At 33.5% G+C, this 22758-nt stretch overlaps 1 protein-coding gene across 1 annotated transcript; it reads right to left on the reverse strand.

Annotated features, from left to right (window-relative positions):
- Window positions 1–5443: 5443 nt before the first annotated feature.
- LOC114746929 (diacylglycerol kinase 4) lies at window positions 5444–16552 on the reverse strand. The gene is made up of 13 exons (XM_028935204.1): window positions 16360–16552; window positions 15799–16226; window positions 14680–14802; window positions 14393–14530; window positions 14226–14311; window positions 13134–13221; window positions 9935–10010; window positions 9438–9520; window positions 9074–9144; window positions 7708–7785; window positions 7341–7428; window positions 6870–6986; window positions 5444–5814 (listed from the first exon to the last, which is right to left on the reverse strand). Exons 1-13 carry the CDS (start codon window positions 16535–16537, stop codon window positions 5656–5658), a joined length of 1713 nt encoding a protein of 570 aa, XP_028791037.1. The 5' UTR covers window positions 16538–16552; the 3' UTR covers window positions 5444–5655.
- Between the last annotated feature and the right edge of the window lie 6206 nt (window positions 16553–22758).

A 22758-nucleotide genomic window follows, 5' to 3' on the forward strand; every position in this document is an offset into this window, starting at 1 on the left:
ACTTGAATATTTTAAACTTAATTCGCTTTCGTACAGAGCTTTGGGGGATATATATAATATATATATATATATATATATATATATATAAAGTGGTGTTATGAATGCCCTGGATGTATAGCTTCGTGGATTTCCCACATTTTTCAGGCATCTTCACTTTGCAGATAATAATTGATTAATAAATATGCCTCATTCGAATGGTGGCATGGCGTGTCCAAATCCATTATTTCCAGTAAGAAATCGGCCTCCCAGGTACTTAGTGTTAGGTTACTAAATTAATTAACATCATGTTTTTTCCACGACCCACAAGATAATAAACAAATGTGTGGATAAGTGAGAGACGATTAGGAATAGGGCCACTTAATAGCAAATAATTAACCCTAATCAGGGAGGCTATATGTGTTACTTTAGATATGTATGGTGGAACCCTAACTAAAAAAGCAAAGGCTATGCCTACTGAAATAAAGTGGAACAATGTTGGAATCTATGATCACAACAAAAGAAACGTAAACAAATTTGAGAGGATAAGGTGTTCCCTTCACGGAAGGAACCTCAGGTTAATGTCCTTTCCCTCACACTTTTCTCATATTATAGTCTCTGCTACTTAACACCTGTGAGCTTTGCTGCTTAGTGCACAACACTTTGTCACCTCCACCACTAATCACTAATCAAAGAAAAAGCATAAATACATACATATATATATAAATGAGATGAGTGGCTTAATAAGTGATATACGTACGTATATGGACAAATGCAGGAAGCATACTGGTGGACGGACAATAGAAAATAGAAAGGACATGATTCTGTGGCCACGTGTTTCTGTCATCAACCAGGTTCAAAGGATTTTTGGGATTAAATATATAGCAGCACTACGCTTCCCACTTCCACAATATCTATTTGAGATCTTCATAGAATATTTAGAGATTAAAAGTGCATTAATTGTCATTACCTGAACCATATACTACATATTTTATGCCGCTAGCTAGCCAGTATTATTGCCGGCCGTGGCGTTTTGATGCACTAAACTTCATAAAATGGAGCTACTTTAAGTTGTATAATTCATGTCAATATGGTTTAAGGTCATTCTTGTTCGGAAAGTGCTTGTGAAGGAAATATAGATATCCGAAAGCTTCTTTTGATGACTCAATATATATCACTCTAGAAATGTTAAAAGAGGAGAGTATTGTTGTCCTAGCTATTAAAAGACTAATTTAAACTATTTAAAAACTAAAGTTAACCATTAATATTTTTAACATCTAGGTTGATATAACTCTTCCTTTTTAACATTTTCAACACTATTGGGTTAAAAAAACTTCCAGATATCAATAGTTTTTTATGAATACTAATTAACACAAACCAATACATACAGTGACTGAGAAATCTGTGTCGTTTTAATCAAAGTCTTGGAGACCAAAGCCGCCATCATCATCATCATGCTAAATAAGCATGATATGTACCTGGTGGAGGTTGTTTGACCACAAATTAAATTACTAAAATAGTGCAGAACCGCAATATGCATCAGTACAGAGCTAAATTTGTGGATTATTAATTAACCACTGAAGAGTGAAGGATATAACATGTGTGTTGGCCAATCAGTAACTTGGTTATATGTGACGGAGTGTGAAAAGCAATAACATGATCTCAGGATTGAATATATACGAAGTCATAATAATAAGCAAAGAAATTAAATCATTTGACGAAGAAGGGGCGTGTCGGCATCGATTCAGAGCACTGTCCCTAGCTAGCTAGCTAGTGCCCTCTATACTTTAATTTCAATATCCCACATTATATGAAATCATTTTGATGGACTTTATTTCCACTTCCATCTGCTCTGCTAAAAGCTGGCAGAATCCAAATCTAGAAGCAGTGAATGATTGGCTATACTTTTCTTGGCCAAAACTAAAAGGAGTGATTGGCTTTACTTGCATATTGTTTCAATCACAATATCACAGACGGTAAGCAGACCGTAGAAACTGGCTATATATATATATATATATATATATATATCCTCTTTTCCCAATTAGGCTGCTTGGTTGGGATGAGAGTGAGATGTATGGCTTTCCTTTGCACTGGGAAACCACATTCCGTGATACGGGAGAATGAGGATTCCATCTCAAAAGCGAAGGAAACACCAAATAAGTATGCAATGGAATTAGTTAAACATGAACTGAAAAAAGATGCCGTGTAGGAGTTTGAGAGACTATAGCAGAGAACTAATGTCTCTAATTTCCATCTGCATATTGGAAAAAAGGGAGACAAAAAATGATGATTGATGAATGGAGCCATAAATAAACACAAGAGCTGATTGAATGGGAAGTTTAAATCCTTTGACACAACTGTCACTGAATTAATTAAAATAACATAGAGATCATTAAATTTAACATAATATTGTGGGTATATATGCAAAAAAGATACTGGTTACTGGTTATTTTAGATAATAAACATAAAATATAAGGACAGGACAAAGGGAAACAATCATTCCTTGACAGGTCACAGTTACACTCATCATCATCATCTCATAATCAATTATCACTTCACAACAAGTAGCTATTTATTTTTTAGTGTTATTTATGGTCCCACATAACTCTTTAATCTAACTCTCACGCCACACAATTAATTCTCCAATTACAGTGGAATCTTGTGACTTAAGACGACAGAGGCCGAGGAAATAATTAAGCAGAGAAAGGTGAAAATACAGTAACACATATGTGTATGTAATATTATATGAATAAAATAAGAATGTGGAGAGTGAGTAGATGATCAGTATAGGAGTGGTGGGTGGGATCGGAAGAGCACAGATGAATGCTTCCTTTAGACAAGACACAAATTGAAGTATGGGCTAATGAATTGCTTGCTGACGACAATATATATATATGTGTGTATATGTAGTATATATATATATATATATATAATATTACTGGGGAATCCAGGGCCCTTTATAGTGCACTCCTCTCTCAATAAATTGACCTCCAACCCTACACATTTTCTCCTATGATTTTCTCACCACTTCGTTTTCTTTCTATCTCTAGATTTGCATTCAATTCCGGCCTCTTATCTTCACCGGATGGTTTTAATGTGGAATGTTTTCATACGAATCCAGAACAAGGATGAGAATGAGAATGCTAACTGTTTGATTAATTGAAACAAGTATATTTGTCATGATCTTACAACCTAGTGACATGAAAGCTCTTTATACAAATGAGAAGTCGTGGGTTGAATCCCACTTAGAATTTCATATTCTTAGCGCTGGCTTTTTTTAATTCAAGAAAAGGAAATAAATATATTTGGCGTGTCTCATAGAAAGCGACATGCATGTGTGTGTTTTATTATTTGATCATCAAATGACTATGATGTCCATAATTTACAAAAATATTGTATTTCATTCTCTTGAAGTGATAAAAAAATCTGAAATTATAATGATAAATGATATGGACTTGGGGGAATAAGAGGGAAGCAATGACATATACTCCATATAACAAACAAACAACAAACCAGCAGTAGTTGAAAGCGATTTTCTGGTTGAAAGGAACTCAACATATATCTCCAATATTTTGTAGCTACCTACTTTATTTTTCCATCATGTAAAATAAAAATATCCCAAAAAAATAATTATCAACTTGGGAAAAATATTCATATTCATATTTTCTTACTAAAGCGCAATAAATCATTTGCCAATATATATTATTTTAATACGCGGCTACTGTGTAAGTTTTGTGCTGCATCAAATAATGAACACAAAATGATGGAATCTCAATCTTTAATATAATGGACCACCAGTACTAATGACTCAGAATTATAAGCAAATCCAACTCCTGACTTCTCACTTGTAGTAAATCATTCACTGCTACAAAAAGTTCATTTTCGTCTCCTATTTTCATCTGAAAGTGAAAATAAAGGGGAAAAAAGGCCTTATACTCGTCTGTTGGGCTATAACAGTTGAGTATGGGCCCAGATACTCGTTTGGTCCAGTTATAACAGTTAGCATATTCATTTGTTCATAACAGACGAATATTCATTTTCTATCTATGTCTCTTTTGTCCACGCCCCCCTTTAAACGGATGAAAAAGGGCCTTCAGAACAAACAAAAATGGACCTTTTTTAAGTAGTGATTTCATGCCACTAACTTACAGTTTTTTTTTTTTTTTTGCTCTAATCCCTCGATTTTGTCAAGAGATTTCACCCAACCCGCCTGCACTAGGTGTCCGCATATGTCATGATTACAAGCTACACTCTCCTGAATACCTCAAAAATTCTCACTACTCCTATATCCATTTTAGAGGTTAGAGACTGCCTCTGCTTTTGCAATACAAGTCCTGATTGAGAATCCTCAAACTTGTCTATCATGAACATTTTAACTCTCAAAGAAATAACCCTTTTGCTTGGAAGAAAGCTTGGAGGATATGATTGACCTGCCTGCCAAATATTCTCTTTCTCTTTGCTTGCAAGATTATCCCTTCAAGCAACATTCTCTCAGTTCATCATCTCAATGATAATTCTCTCTGTATGGGATTCTTTGGCTGTCAGGAAGAAGGGTTCTTGGAACATGTCTTTGTTGATTGTTCTAATTCCAGAGCCATGTGGTTTGGAGTGGCCTCTATCAGATCTTTGGGAATAATTTCATGGCTCACTGAGACCATCATTTGGATTCTTCTTCTGCTCCTCAATAAGTTTTTTTGTTTGATATACTATCTTCAATTCTTAATATAAGAGCTAGTTGATTAATTTGAATAGATTAAGAAAACTAGTTTAGTTAGTTATTTAAAATAAATAAGTGTTATCTTTTTAAAAATATCCATACTACTAATCAAGCATATTGGCTAGAATTACTATTCTTACAAGGACTATCTTAAAAAAATAAATAAATAAATATGATATACAAAGTGAATTGGGATCTTACATTTATGACTAAAATAAAAGTCAAATGAGTTCTTATATTAAGGACTGGATGTAGTATTATTTTCACTTTTTCCTTTATCTGAAAATCCAGGAACAACGATAAATAATACAAAAGTAAGTAATTCATTGATATTTTAACATCACAATAGTTCTAAAACAAATTCAGCACGTCAAAAGAAATGAATGATACTCGGGTTCTAGAAAAAAATTTGAAAAGTGAATTGCAGATATGGATTTAAATAGTTATAAATAGGAATCGCATATGCAAGCTGCGTTATATTCAAAATATGAATGGGCCATAAAAATACCCGAATTTGGAATTGTCAGCCGGACCAATAACATTATTGCGGGTACATATTAGCGTGGTCTAAGCAATGTTTTTATTTTTTTTATTAGATCTTATTTACTTTCAAAGGCTTGGACCTCTTATCATTAGTTACAAATTTCTTTTTGGCACAAACGAGGAAGTATATCATACAATGCCTCCAACCCCAAGCCTCCTAAAACACTCGTAAAGAATGCTCCAATAAGCGGCGAGGAAGCCTGGTCATCCAGTTGGTAGAAACATATATATAGCCAGCAAAATCGCTAGGTCCAAAAGCAGTGGAAAACTACATTTCATTTTAGGAATAAAGTGAAGAAGATTGTTTGACAGTATAAGAACTTGTTGAAACAAGAAAAAGTGTCAATGCCTATAATACATACAATTTACACGCCCTGAAAGAATCCCAGCTATGCAAAGGTGAACCATCAGAGAAAGAATTAGTCTCCACGAATCATGCATGACTGATAAGGCTCCCTCTTTATTTCCAAGACTGTCGACAAGTTCTTGTTCAGTGGCTGTTTCCAGGGTTCTCCATCCATTTGCATATACGCCTTTTCCCACTCCCCACCTATAAGTTCCAATCGGACAGCTGCTGCCTGTAAAGGTAATTATAATTTATCGCCGGGATCACACAAATTTCACTATGCCAAATGATGGTAATTAGATTTGACATGTATGGTATGGACTACATTTTAGACTCGAGTACAAGGTAGACAATGATGGGATTCTTCGCATTCAAGGGAAAAAACGCTTAGTTGCATTTACACAGAAGGAGAAAATTGTGCCTGTGAAAAGAAAGCGGATTTCACACACATTTCTATTCTTTTTATGTCGCTATATACAATATATGAAATATCACCACAAAAGAATTCAATCAGATAGACAAGGCAGCAGGCTACTAGCTCACATGGCTCAAATCTCAGTCTTCTAAGATTATGTGGGCTAAATTAAAGGTTCATAGCCTAATTGCAAGGCAAAGATTTTCTTCATCTGAGAAATGATTAAACAAAAAATGTAGATTACATTTTATTAGTCGGCAGATAAGAGAGAAAGTTCATGTTGTCAATTAAAAACAAAAAACAGAGAGCAAGCAGAACTGAAATAGTGGCCATACGTCATCGCAGACCCAGTTCAAGCCTGCACCACAATGTCGTCCATCCAGATAATCAATGATTGTTTCAAAAGTGTTCAAAGTCAAATCAACCAACTCCGATAATAATTGTAAGAGTTAATTACTAGATGCGATGCCATAATTCTAACCAGTAGTCAATAGACCATCAATACAAATGTACCCTAAGCAAAGTTTTGGACACCATAAAGCAATACGAAAGTTGGAACCCCAATCCTCATAATTCCAAGTCCAGCAATGAAACATTCCACAAATGCAACTAAAATCTACTTTGACCCGGATGATTTCGAATGTTTTCAACCTCCAATACACCAATGTAAAATCTACTTTGATTCAAGTATTTAGGATCCGTTCACCCTCCAATACACCAATGTAAAATCTACTTTGACCCAAGTATCTACAATCCGTTCACCCTCCGATACACCAAGCAGTTAGGCATTCCTAAGTCATATTTTGCATTTCAAAAGCATAAATTACCAAAAACACAACCCATAAATAGTTTCAAACTAAAACACATGGTACCTGAGCAATGTGCTTCGCGGATATAAGTTCAAACATGACAAATGATGCATGCCATCCTTGTTTTAGGCCAAATATTTCCAGAAGTCCATCATCGACATGGGCTTCAACAAAGCGTCTCTGGAATTGCCAAAAAGTGTTTTCAGTGAACCTCCTAAAAATTTGCAAGATATACTTGACCACTTCATCAAGCAAGTTCATATTCAGTAATAATCACTTTTCAGGCAAATATAGTGCATGATGTGATACCACAAAGAGGGGGGAAAAAGTATTGCTTTATGGAAATATCTCTTGGAAAAGAAAAAATTAAATCCACAGTCCAGAGACCCAAGGGGCACAAAGAGAAGATATTAATGTCTCCAAAATAATACTTGGGTATCCCAGCCACTAAAAAGATATAATTGCAGAATGAATGATTTAATAGCTTAAAATTATCAGTATAACAAGAAATATTAGACGACAAGAATATAGTACCTTTTCCAAATACTCTGGTTTTGGTTTACCCCAGGGATTTCTTCCACTTCCATAGCTATGAAGATTCAGAGCAACTATTGCTCTTACACTGAAAGGAAATAACATAATCTTATCACATAAAAGGGGACAAACCAAAAAGAATAGCACAAAATTGACTGCTGATACACTATTATTTACTGAACGATTGGGCATCTATGAACATAGAAATATAAGAACCAAACCAAGATGTCATAAATTTAGCATAAAAAAGAGAAGAGACACAAAACCCCCTGCAACCGGACTGATGTCAAAAATAATGGTTTTCAATCTAATCGAGCATTTCTTCATTACCTTTTGACAAAAATGAACTAGCAAAGAAAATAAATACCTTGAAGGAACAGTAACCTTCTTCCAGTCTGAGCAATTGGCCTCTTTGATATGCATCCGCAATATGTTGTTAAGTCCCCTAATACCAGAAAATTAATACTTAAATCATTAAGGACAAAACAGGATATTATTAAGTCAATCATCATCCTTAATTAATGGAGTAAAGAACTTGAGTTCCTCGTGAAAAAAGTTTTCATGAGATTAGTGTAGATAATCAAGTTCAAATTTATGAACTGCATAGGAGTCAAAGGCATCAAGTGAAAATGCACATAAATAGAAACGTAATCCTGACAGAGAATATAAAGGAGAGTCAGAACAAAGGAAGAAAAAGAGGATGCATCTATATGGTCAGACAAATCAAAATTCAGATAATGTGTCACACCAACACAAGGGAAAAAGGAATTCCTAAAAACTTTTCTAACCAGCAAACATGCCTTAAATTCTCTTGCAAGTATATAAACGAACAACTTCAATTTTAGCAGGAAATTTGATCTCTAATGCTACAATAAAACATCACCATTCTTCCTTTGGCCACATAGCCCAGTTCAGGAGTATGGTCTTGCAATTCTACCTTAAATCACATATCATGGAAAACACTAAAGAAACAATATCTTCAGCTTGAAATCGAGTTTACCATTTTCATAAAAACAGATATATCCATGTAAAAAGTATTAAAATTGGAAAAGTATCGAAGTTTCCAGGTTAAGAAAGGATTGAACTACTTAGAGAAAGAGTTGTCATTGAGCACTTTATAAGCTTTGTAAGCTTCCACTTGAGGCTGATTTCTAAGCAGCCTTGATATTGATAGTTTAGTAAACCATGAGGTTGTGAAAATAGCTACTCTAAGAGTTGCTAATTATTCAGTAAAATACTGTGGATTATCAAAATGGTTATTTATACTGCATCCAAAATGAAAGGGGTATGGCCGCTTGTTTGCTTATCATGTTAGTCTAAACTTGATTACAGACAGTTTATAGACAAAGTTGTTGAGCCTTTAATAGTTCTTTTGAAAAATACAAAGAAAGAAAAGAGAAACAGAAAAGAAAACTTTGCCCCTTCCTTTTCTCCTTAGGTTCGTTCTCCCTGTTAAACATTGATATCATCGTATTAAGCAACATGGCAGAGAGCAGCTGGAAGAATGTCAAGGCAGTCATTTCAAGGAAGCAGTTCAAACAATTTTATGGAGTCATTTTTTTGCCAATGTAATTACGAAGAGAAATTTTAGTTTCTTAAATTCCTAAATCAATGGTTGAATTCTTTGGAGTTGGCTAACTAGTATTTATTCCTTTTCCTAGTGGATTGTACTTGTAACATACTATATGCAAATGGGAGAGTTAAGTGGCATTAAGAATTTAAAATAGTCTCACCTTAAACTTGGACTGCTGGTGCAAGGAGTGAAAAACCAGCCCTGGGTGCAACTGTAACCAGAATATATAATCTGCAACCCAGAAAATAAGATTGGTCCGCAATCATGTATAGGAATGACTAAAATCTATAATATAGTAAAAAGGGCTCCGAATAAATGGAAGATGTTGGCCAGTTAATGCAACGACAAAGAAGCTATTATAAACAAATAGCTGTACAAACACAAAAAATGAACTAGCTTTTCATAGATTACCTGCTCATACAGGTTACCATATAATTTAGTAATCTAACCAGAGGAGCCCTACTTTGGGGGTAAGAATAATTTAGGGTACCCAGGCAAGCATTAGCCAACTGGTCTAGGTATACCTTATTAGCAATTGGACCATTTGCAAGGTATGGCTTTTCCTCACGTAGATGATGGAAACCATAAGCCACTTGGGCATCCATTCCTGTATGATAAAATGGCAAACTATGAATAATAAGACTGTTCACAAATAGAATAGCAATTTATTTCTGGCATATGAAATAGCTATCATGTCAAACCTACAAGCAAAAACAGTGCATTCATAGTTTCAAAGTTTGTTTTGTACCCAAAAAATGAAACATGGAAAAGAGCTAAAACAAAATTTCATGTAAAGGCGTTCTCATTCAAATGACGAATTGCAACACCAATGGCATCATGCAGCTTGCAAAAGCTGCCGAGCCCATGCTTGCAAAGCAGTAGACTTTAAAGCCAATTTGACCCCATTCTTGAAATTTTCTCAGGATAAATAAATACTGGGCAGACCAATCAAATGGATAATCTCTTGAATTGACAAACAGTTGGCAAGACCATGATACAAATATTGTACACATCACAGTACCTATACTGAAATAATTGTAGAACACTCCTTCGTGACATTTAGCATTCTCGGGCAGTTTTCCCTCAACTTCCAGACCCTGCACACACAGGAAACATCCTATATTGAGAGAAATTTCTTTGCTGATATAACATGTAAATGGAATTAGAATAAATTATATTTGATACTACAAAACACAATTTAGCACATAAGCACTTTATTATTAGATTGCAAACTTCAACAGTAAGTATTTTCGAATATGCCGAAATAGCAATTATCAAGATATGTATGAGGGTTGGTTTTTAATGACTTGAAAAAAGCTTATGATCATTTGCCAACATAAGTATTTTGGAAAGCTTTGGAAAAGAAAGGTTGCATATATCAAAAACCATACAAGATATGTATGAGGAGGTAACTACTAATGTACGAACGTCTAGAAGTGAGACAAAAGACTTCCCTATTAAGGTTGGCCTGCAACAGGAATCTTCTTTGAGCCCTTACTTATTTAATACTATTCTAGACATTCTAACTGAGCTTATTTAAGAAAAAATTCCAAAGTTCATGTTTTTCACGGATGACATAGTTCTCATTGTTGAGTCTAAGAGAAGAATTAACTCCAGATTAGAGTTATGGAGAAAGACCTTGGAGTCAAAAGGTTTTCACTTGAGCAGGAGCAAAATAGAATATATGCATTGCAATTTTAGAGGGAGGCAAGTCAATGGTGATTTGGAGGTGAAAATGGGAAATCAAATCATTCCTCAAGTATTAAAGTTCAAATATCTAGGATCTATTATGCATTTGGATAGTGAAATTGATGGAAATGTTTCTCATAGAATACAAGTTGGGTGGTTAAAATAGAAGAAGGCTACCGGAGTTATTTGCAATAAAAAGGTACCTGAGAAGCTCAAGGGAATTCTATCGGACTGCTATAAGACCAGCTGTGTTGTATGGTAGTAAATGTTGGGCAATAAAGGGAAAACAAGAGCATAAAATTGTGGTAGCAGAAATGAGGATATTGAAATGGTGTGTGGTCATATAAGAAAAGATTAGATTCGAAATGAAAATATCAGAGTAAGAGTAGGTGTCGCATCTATCGAAAATGAAATGGTTGAATATCACTTGAGGTGGTTTGGGCATATGCAAAAAAAGCCATTGGAGGTGTTGATGAGAAGGGTAGATTAGACAGTATAGAGTCCCATAAAAAGAGGCAGAGAAAGACCGAGAAAAACACCCAATGAGGTCATTAAACAAGACATTCTAGTTAATATATCTAAAGATTTGGTTGTTGATAAAGCACAATGGTATCATGCCGTCCATGTAGCCAACTGTATCTAGTAGGATAAGGCTTGTTGTTGTTGCTAACATAGCAATTATCATAATAATTTAAGCGTTCTTAGTGTGAAAACAAACATTGAAGACTCCCAAGTCAATTTCACAACAATGCAAGAAAAACCTGTTCCATCTGCTTCCGCCTAATATAGTATAAGTTCTCTTCAGTTACACAAGACTGATAAAAAGCTCGACAATGATTAATTAATAAGGGTTTTTAGCATGTTTGGTTACAGCTTTTAAGAAACCAAAAGTCCTTTTGGGAACTTTCAAAAGCCAAAAGGTGTTTGGGTAATTTTTTGGCTTCAGAAAGTGCATCTGGAATGTTTTTGAAAGTCCATTTTGCCAACAGTTAATATGGATTACTTTCCAAAAGTTACTTTTCGCTTCTGAACTGTAAAAGTTGGTCTGAGTTACCTTTCAAATGACTTTCAGTTTATCAAGCTAATTTTTCCAAAAATGTATCCAAACATAAATTTCATTACAATAATTATTTAAAAACCAAACTGACTTTTGATAAATGGACCTTTTGTAAACAGACTTTTGACAAACTGAAAACCAACACTTTTAAGTGGCATTGAGAACGCAGAAAACACTTCAGGAGAAAGGAAAGACCCAAACCAAAATATATTATTTAAAGACTCAATTATGGTGTGCATTGACCCCTCAACCTTTACTTATACTAATACCATGACCAACAAAGACAATTATGCTTTAGAGAGCATACTTTTCGTGAGCGACCATCTCAACTGATCTTTACTACATGTGCTGCACCCCAAGACACCCAACAACATGGCGACACAAAGCACCCTTACTAGTGCCTAGTCTTCAGTATAGAAATCCCAGAATCTCTATTGCTTAGGGTACACTACAAATGAGAGTGGAGCATTAAGGAGTCAATATCATAAAGGATCAATTGGCAACAACTCTGACACAGATATCACAACCACAAGAGGAAATTGGGTCAACTTCATATGATACCTTATTCAAATATTTGCAAGGAAAATTATTGTCAAGGGCCACCCTTCAGCTTCCTACTTCCTTAAGGAAAGGTTGAATACTGTATGTATATTCTTAAATGTCGAAGCGGCTTAAAACCTACTCTACGGATCAAGCACAACATCATGACCACATAGAAAATCCTAGTCATGGAAATGAACATCAATGCTGTTATAAAAAATAAACATCCATGTGAACATGCACATGTCACAAAAAATATATGATAGATTCTGCGATCTAAGCTCAGTTGTGAACCATGTGTAGAGAACAAGCCCACGCACGTCCTTATATACCTGTACAGTCCAGGGGCTTCTCATTTTATTGTTACTTTATTTATTTCTTTCTTTCTCTAGAAGGTAGTTTGTTAGAATATTTTTCCACCTAATCTGTTCCTGTTATTTCTGAGATTAGGACCTGTGTGTTATCAAGATTTAAGTATTACATTCGATAGGGTTTTCTGTTAGCTCAGATCATCCTAGATATTAGCCAAGCTTCTACTTTTAAAACAAAATCTTCAGGGAGCTTACAAGTCTGATTTTTCACGATATGCACAAATTAAACATTGTTGAACAGTTTGTTATAGAAATATTTGTTATTTCCTTTGTTAAAGCAATCACATTCATGCCTTCAAGCAAAATCAAACTAATGACGTACTCCTTCAACAACTTCACATATAGAATTGCAATTGGCCGAAAGATGATGACAACAACAGCAACATCAATTACAACAACAATAAAATTTTCAAAATAAGATTCATAATATGCTCAACCTGAACCAGACGCCACAAAGAAAATCACATATTGCAAACCTTAAATAAAATGTAAGGTAGCATTGAATATGGTGCTTCAGAGAATATGAAAACTAAGTGTATACTGAAAGATACCAAAAACACAACCTCATCAAAATTTAACTCTTCGGTAGGCTTCAGAGAATATGGTGCTTTCAGAATTGTGCCATCTGGCATTGAAAGGGAAATTCGCCAACTGCATTAGAAAACACCAAGCCAGAAAAGACAACTAACAAATGTGAGAAAACAAGAAAGGTCATCAGAGCAAAGCGAACCTGGAAAAAGACAAACATTTCAGACAATTCTAGTAATCTACAGAATTTTGTCAATGTTGACATAGAAAATGAAAGCTGCACTTTAAACTCATAAACCCCATGCTTTCAATGATACTATTAATGGATATGTAAAGCAGCAAGCCTCTGATGTGTGATTTATAATTAATATAAGTTATGGTAGTTAAATGAATGTGGTAGTTATAATAGGTAGCCGTTAGGAGTTGGGAACCCATATAAAAGGGAAATATATGCAACTAAAAGCTTATGCTTTCAAGTAATCCAGTGAATTATTCAGTTTTCTCGATCCCCCAGTCTCTCTCTCTCTCTCTGTGTCATCCTCCTCCTCTCTTTTCTCTTTCTCTCTACCACTATCCATCAGCGTCAATCATTCAATTTTAGTAATCCATGTCCAGCACCTAAACAAACTGTGTCAAAATGAATATGAATATGATGGAAACTACTCCGGAATTCTGTGTTACTCACTGAACAGAAAACAATCCACAGGGTATATACAACCAAGAGGTAACCCTGTAGCCTAGTGCATTCGAGAACACTACTCTCCTTACCACTCTCTAACAATTTCCATGCCTCTCTCCGTAACCAATACTCACATATATCATTTCCCCTCTCTAACCGTCCCCCAAGTAAATGCCACAATTACCCTCAACGAACGACTCATGCACCCACCCTCATAGATCGGGTTACATATGGGCTTTCTTTCTAACATAAGTATACCGAGGCCCATGCTTAACAGAATATCAAGTAACTATTAATAAAAACTATCTATAATGATAGTAGTTACTACTATTAATATGATCAAATCTTGTCAGCTATTTGTTGAATTTTTTTTTTTTGCCACAGCGGAAAGATAATTGATAAAAGCTGCAATATCACACTGCAAAGCGCAAGCTTAAGATAAGCTTACCTATCCAAACGATGAATTGCACCAGTACTGGCCCTGTAAAGAGATCTCTTAATAGCTGACTTCCAAGCATAAGGAAACGACCCACCCTAACAGGATGCCAAAAGCACAGATTAAAAAAGTAGACAGCAGTAGTCCAGCCCAAAGTTTCCTCATCTATGGATGCTTACCCAACCAAAACTTCTAGATAGATCATTGCCCGTACCAAGTGGTACAATCCCAACAGGAGGAACTGGCAGTCGGCCTTCTCTATGAAGTTCTGTGAGACATCCTAACACCCAACCGACTGTACCATCACCTCCTGCAACCTGTCCAAACATTCAGCATAATCCAATGGCAATTATATCTTAGTAGGATATGGATTTAACTATGACAGAAGGAGAGGAATATTTTTTTTAAAAACTGTAAATTGGGCATAGAAAGCAAATTCATGATTGGAGTAGATTCTTCAACATACCATAACTCTTATTCTTTCACGACATTCTTTGGCACAAGAATCACCAAGACCAGCCAACATCTCCAAGCAACCTAACCCATACTTAACAAATTCATGAGGCTTCACATCTGATAGGTCAAAAACCTACGGTACAAAACATAATTACAAATTCATGAGGCTTCACATCTAACAGATCAAAAGCCTACAGCACAAAACATAATTAATCATGACTTGAAGCATAAAAAGAATAAAGAACAAAGCAAGAAAAAGCAATTCCAGCATTCATTTTGCCTCGTCTCAAACTAAATTTGAATTATTTGGCCAAAAAAAAAAGAAGAGAAACTAAACTTGAATTATGTTAATGTAACACAAATCTCATGTATAAGTATGTTCTAGAGCCAAGATAAACGAATCATCGTCATACTGACAACAAATGGGGGAAAGGAAGACAGATCAGATTAATGTTGAAGGTGTCTGTAACTAAGAATGGCTAATTCTAATTTTCAGTAGTTGAATTCTTCAATATTTCCTTTCTGATAATAAAGTTTGATGAAGGCATACTACCACCAGAAGACTTTTTGTAAGGCGTCCTGGGTTTGTTTAGTAAGAATGAAAATTGGAAGGCCTAAGTCGGGAGATGAAAACAGGGGGGATGCAGAAACTTAAATATATTTAGTTTCTTGTCAGAATCAGTTCAGAGGCCTCCTGAGTAGATCTTCAATTTCTCAGTTGTGGCGATAGCCTGTTTTATTTCTTTCCTTTCATGTTGCTCTCCAGTTTTAAGCCAAAATGAATATGACACCGGCGTTGGAAACCTTTGGTCTTTTTGCGCTGATTTAGTCTGCCCAACAAAAGAGTACTCCAATGCCTTGAGCAAAACAACCTCAAATTAGACTCCTTAAGAGCAGAGCTAATCGAAGAAATACATTTCATGCTACCACCGGGAGCAGTCTCACTCTCCTTGCTCATCACTCCAACTCCAAGTTCGTCATCTCATTGCCAAACAGCAAATGCATGCACTCAGACAATATCAACTCAAGCACATAACAAAAATTCTGAACCAGCCTTGATAACGCAGTTTAAAAAGCCATAAAAAGATTGAATTTCGAAAAGCAAATAAAAACTGTCTATACGTATCACCTGTTCTTCACCCATCAAATACTGAAGCCTCTCCTTAAGCACAGGGCCAAGGCGGCCACCACTTTTGCGATTAATAAAGATCACCATAGGCATCTCCGGCGGCTTGACATTTCCGTCGCCGTCGCTCCTGCTGCTTATGAAGCGGCTCTCTCCGGCAGTGGGATCCTGCAAGCGGATACAATCACGCATTGCCATCCGGAGGTACTGAGGCATCATGAGTTTCTGCTTCAACTCCTCCTTGTCAATCCGGAGCCCCGATAGCCCACATGCTCCTAACGACTCGATCACCGACGACCTCACCATAACCTTGTGGGAATCTCTCGCCGTAGACGGCCCTTCCATCTTCGTCCCCGGCGAGAAAGAGAAAGAAAACTGAGACCTGGCTGATTGGTTGCCAGACTTCAATTTGAAACTGCAAGCTGTCCTCGCTGGATATATTATTCAAATCAAATTCTAAAAATTCATTAACTTCTTTAAATATAATAATATTTTTTAATATGCAGGTTCGTGGCCACAATTTTCTCTCTATAGATACACAGGGTGGTAAACCGCAGTACTTATGGAGAGAAAAAGTGCGAAGAAGGCGTGCGGGTAAGGTAGGGTAATTTGATTGGTCGATCAGGAGGATATTCTTGCACAGGCACAGGGGAAGTAGATCGTTCCCATTTGCCGGTTTCAGATTTGAATCTTGTCGAGAAAGAACATTTCTTCGCAATCTGGGGACTTGACCCCCCTCCATCACGCCCTTAATTACAAAAAAGGCAGGTCAAACGGTAGATTGCACGTTCAATTCAGCAGAAACTTCCTCTTTCTCTCTTTCACCTTTGAGCTGGAATTAATACAGCCAACCTTTACGACATTGGAGTCAATTTAACAGCGAATTGCGAAGTTTCGTCGTTAAATCTTCCGTATGAACGTTAAAAATTCAGTACGGAATTGGTCATATTTTATTCCTTTCCTTAAATGTGTTTTAAATTTATAAAAGTCACACATTTTACAATGTGATTGGAAAAAAAATCATTAATTACCTTATTTCTTATATTTTTGGGCAAAAATTTTTTTCTACAAAACTTCTTATATTATGAATAGAATGGAAGGAAGTAGAATTTGAGTAGGCAACGCAAAAAAAAAAAAAAAAAAGAAGTAGAATTAGAATTACCCATAGGGAAATTGATAATGTACTCCACTTATACTGGTAATAGTTGCTTAATTTTCATCCAAAAAAAAATAGTTGCTTAATTAATTTATATATATTATAAAATTAAATAAATTTTTTATTATAATAAATGTAACATGATTTTTCTAAAATATATAGAAGTATATGACATAAGATTATATATCAAGTATGGTATGAAAACCCAACCCCAATCTCCTGTCTACCCATTAAACCAGTAAATAGTTCTTTGACCTTGTTAAGAGTTTTAGATGAGTTAACTCAGTTTAATCTTTTTTTTTTTTATTGAGCCTGAAATCACATCATTTTGAATTTAAAGATCAAGAACAATCCATTAAATTTGTCAACAGTAAATTGTTATGGTAACAGTGTCACTTGCCATGCGTAGATGTATGATTTTATGCATAGATATTCTATTTACTTGTGAATTTATAAGTTTTATTTAAATATTGCTATTTTTAAGATTATATGTGAATATTTTTGTATTCATAGTCTCTCTCTCTCTGGGTTTTTTTTTTGGAGCATGGCATTCTTATATTCCGAATAAAAAATATTTGAGTATGGTTTTAATTTATTTTTATGATAACCTTAAATCAATAGATCTTTGAGTGATTGATTTAGTTTGAAACATATTTGAGAATTGAACCATAAGAAACGATTTGGATTAAACGACACATCTTCATGCTACGAGTGCCCCACTCTCAGGAAACGACAATTTGAAGCCGATGGGACAATTCACTAAAGTGGGAAGTTATCGGATGCACATTTCGTCAACTAATCAATTTAAGCATCTCAATGGAATTGAGCGTCACAAAAGCTACTGCCTACTTACCCCCAAGTTATATTAATTTAATTAGCTACCTACTCTCATAGGTCCACTTTTCAGGTGTCATTATGGTGGAAAGTGGAAACTTGAAATTTGGATTGCAAGAAATAATTGATTAGCTAGCAATCAGCTTAAGGTAAGTGGATGACACTCGATGGCAAAAAAGAAAGAGCATGACACTGATTTGTGAAGGGGAAACTCAGCCAGCCTCCTCTTTTCTTTGCCATTAATTTTTTTTCATTAGAAATCAAGAGTATTCCCTTCATTCCTTTTGAGATAAATTTTGGAAAATTTCTTTTAAAAAAAACCCAACTTAAATTATTATTTGAGTCATTAAGCTTATTAAATTCCTAATTAAATCATATAACCTAAAAAGACATTTTAAAATTTTATAAAACGAATATAGTGTTACTTCCATTAGAAAATAAAAGAGAATTCTAAATTAACACGTTTTAATTTTAAATTAACAACTTCTTGTTTCCATAATATATTTACAGTAAGTTTTTTAATAAAAATTAATCACAATAAAATTTTAAAAATTACTAATTTTTCTCCATAACACACTTGCAGGATTAGGGAAAGAAGATTTAATATAAAACTAACTCACCGCTGCCTTTTTTTATGGATTTTCCAACTTTGCAATGATAAATGTCAAATTCCCTTTCTTAAGAGTTTTTATACAACATGCAAATCATAGAAAATTCTCATCTCTCTATATTTCTAACAAAAAGAGTATTAGAGTCACTTCATAAAATTTTAAATTGTTTTTTTGGATCATGTGACTTGATTAAAACTTTGACAAATTCAATAATTCAAGTAAAGATTTGAATTATTTAGATGTCTTTTTCTCGTAAAATTATCCAACTTACATAGGATAATAAAACATTTTTATTAGTTTATGTCCCAAAAAGGCTTTTATTTATCCATTTCCATCTTCAATCAATGTTCAACATTTTTATAAGAGCCGAAAGGTATTTTCGCTGAGGGGGAAAATATTTTCACTCATAAACTATTTTACAGGAACCATATCATAAATTATCTACTATTAAAAGAAGTCATTAATGTTAAAATCGTTGTAATGTTGCCTGCAGGCTAATAGACGTTAATATCGATTGTTAATTTCATATTTACTTTGAGTTAAAAACCATTTCTCTTGTGAAGTATTCATAGATGAGTAATTGACATTAGCAAATTCAATAATATGAAGCAATTGACTTCCTTTAAAAAAAAAAAAAACATGCCGCATCATGTTTAGGGTATCATTCCACCAGCCGTAATTCACAAATAGAAATTATATATTATAACGAGATTATAGGCTTACACCCTCATATATTCTTTCAAAATACAAAGTATGCCATATTAGTTATACTTCATAAATTGCAAAGTGCATGATAATTTTTTAGTGGATGAATATTTCTGATCAATTTCATGTTTTATATTGATATTGGTATTAACACGTTACAGTCGAAGATATTCAGTTATTCACTTTATTTTTAGAAAAAAATTGGATTTCATAAATATATTTTCCTTGATAAATTCTAATCAAATTCTAGGTGCCCCGGAAGAGGAAGCTGGCAGTGGCACCGCCATTTATATGGCCTTCTTTTTGCCAACGCTTTTTTCGGCCATCCGAACGAGCATTTAAGTTTATTTATTGATTTGTCGTTAGAATTCATTCCAATCCTCATAAAAGAAATATCTTCAATACGGGAATGATTTTTCTTGGTAAAATAAAGAAATTATTACCTACGGTCCTTGATATAAAACTTTATTTGATTTTTATTTTAGTTATAAATATAAAATTTTAGTCTATTTTGTCTCTCATATTTATATTTTTTTCAAGACAGTCCTTCTAACAATAGTAGTTCTATCCAACACATTTAATTAGTAAGTATATTTTAGAAAAAAAACAACATATATTTATTATAAATAACTAACATATTTTATTTTTTTAATCTCCCCAAATTAATTAACTAGCTTTTATAATTAGAACCGGAGGTAGTATATGCACTTTTGGATGAAATCATAATTACGATTATGAAAAGATCAAATTACGAAGTTACTACAGGGAAACATACTCCCTATAATTCACAATACAAGTCACTTCTAGAAGGCTGATTTTATTCAAAATATAAGTTGCTTGAAGAATAATTAACACTTATTTGTCAATTTTATCCATTCAATTAATGCTTATTTATAACTCTATATTTTTCTCTCTCCTTTATAACCTAATTTAATGTGGACGAAGATGAAAAAAATCTTTCAATTCGAAACCCATTTAATAAATTAACTACTCCTCCGGTCCTAATTATAAGACCCAATTGACTTATTTGAGGAGATTAAGGAAGTAAGTTAAGTTAGTTATTTATAATAAATAAGTGTTGTTATTCCTAAAATATCCTTGCTAATTAAGTATATTGGCTAAAACTATCATTATTAGAAGCATTATCTTGAAAAAAAATGTATAAATATAAGAGAGAAAATGGATTGGGTCTTATAATTAGGACCAAATAAAAAGTCAAATTGGGTCTTATAATAAGGATCGGAGGAGTATCATTTTTAGATATTTATGAATTGGTTAAATGACTTGTATTATAGTATGCATCATGGTCCCCACACTTGAAACAGGACAATGAAGTGGAATGAGATATTGAAATTGTTGGTGGAAAAAAAAAACAGAGAGATATTGAAATTCAGCCACAGAAATAGAAGTACATTCAGATATTAAAAGAAGAGAGAATTACAATGATATTCTAGAGAAGAAGAAAAAATTACACAATAAATCTTAGAAGTTGTGATTCTTGACTATTATTCAGGTTGTTATTAAAAAATTTTAATAATTATTTTTTTAAGACTTAATTATAATTTTTTCTTAAAAGAAGTCAAAACCCTTTATCGGTAACCCCTACAGTATGGGTTGCTGGTGGGACATCTCGTGGAAAAGTGGAAAGGACGGAATTTGATTCGCCACCGCTAGAGATGCTAAGAACTAAGATCATTATTGAGCCACTAATTTTTCCAGACACTTAAAGAAAAATATTTTAATAAGTTTTAGAACTTTGTAATGAAATTTATAATTAGGGAAACCGTACAATCTTAAACGCTACTCATATTTATAATCAAGGAAAGGGAAAGTATTTGGTTATTTTTATGCAAACGCATATTGGGAAAACGATGCAGACTGTAATTTTTTTAACCAAAAACAAAATGAAATGTATATTAAAATGAAACGAGTTTAAACCAACAAAAAGAAGACTAAAATTTACAAAACAATTTTTAAAAATAATTTTAACAGTAACAGAGGAAATATCATAGCAGACGACAAAAATGAGTCGAGCATGCGTGGCTGGCCATAAACCGAAGCGGTTGGGCGTTAAACTCAGGAAACAACATGTCGCTTCACAATGGAAATGACAAAGGAGAAAATAAAACGGCGAGACCAAGGACGTGAATCCTTTCTGGTCTTTTTTTTTTTAATATAAGACTCATTTTATGATATAAATTATATAATAAAATTTATCTTATATTTAAAATGAAAGGAGTACTGAATTTTTTATGCTGAAAATTATATATATATTTAAAGTGCATTTAAAACATTGAATTTCAATATCACCTCTAATATTAATTATTAAATATAAGATTTAGTTTACCGTTTACATTGCAAATTAAATTTTATACTACTTCATGTCATTAATATAAAAGTTAGTTGACTAATTTGAGTAGATTAAGAAAGTTTGTTAAGTTAATTATTTGTAATAAATAGGTGTTGTGTCATCTAAAATACTACTTTTACTAATCATATGTATTAACTATAACTACTATTTGATAGAATTTTTAACATATATAACTGCTATAAAAATTATTTTAAAAATAAATAAATATGATAGATAAAATAAATTAATATTTTATATTTAAAACTAAATTGAAAATTAAATAAATTTTTATATTAAAGATGTGATGTTACCTCCAATCCTTAATATAAGACCTCATTTGATTTTTATTTTAGTTCTAAATATAAGACCTCAATCCACTTTGTCTGACATATTTATATATTTTTTTAAAGTAAACCTTCTAATAATAGTAGTTCTAGTTAATATACTTGATTAATAAAAATATTTTAAGAAAGACAACACATATTTATTATAAATAACTAACTTAAAACAATATATATTTATCATAAATAACTAATTTAACTTTTTTTTTTTTTTTAAATTAGTTAACTAATTCTGATAGCTAGAACTAAGATTAATGTTTAACAACCAGAGGTCAATACTTCACAACCAGAGGAGGGGACAGCTCCGAGAGCCGGCCCCGCGGTCTAAAGAGAGGGGTGCAGGAGGGAAGGTGACCGTGGGGTCGGTTTTGACCGATTCACGAACCCATAATGAAAATGGGAAGGTGGAATGAAAGGCGGGTAGTAAAAGTAGACGGCGGTCCCCCCCCCCCCCCCCCATTATTCTTTGCCCCCGCTTCTACGAATCACACATTTTGATAATTCCATCCCTTATTTCCTCCGTCTACTTTTATCTTACTTTAAAATCCATCACACATTTTAAAGTAAGATAATACTTTATTTAAAAATAACAATATATTTATGTAAGAATTTAGTAATTTCAAACTTCTTTTTAGATTCTTCCTATTATTATTATTACTACATCCAATCCTTAATATAAGATCTAAGTTAACTAAAAAAATTCAATTAACTAATTTGAAAAGATTAAAAAAATTAAAAATTACTTTAAAATATTTATATTTACCATTTTTTTCCGTACTAATTTGCGTAATGTATAAATAATATACATAAATATTTTTTTAAAAATCATATAACATATGTTATAATTAAATATTTCAAATTACTCGATTGAGTTTTATATTAAGAATCAGAGCTAATAATTAATACTACCTCCAGTCCTTAATATAAGACCTCGTTTGACTTTTATTTTGGTTCTAAATACAAAAC

This window comes from Neltuma alba, unplaced genomic scaffold, assembly GCF_004799145.2.
Source record: "Neltuma alba isolate B1F8T4 unplaced genomic scaffold, ASM479914v2 tig00005139_pilon, whole genome shotgun sequence".
Taxonomy (NCBI): Eukaryota; Viridiplantae; Streptophyta; class Magnoliopsida; order Fabales; family Fabaceae; genus Neltuma; species Neltuma alba.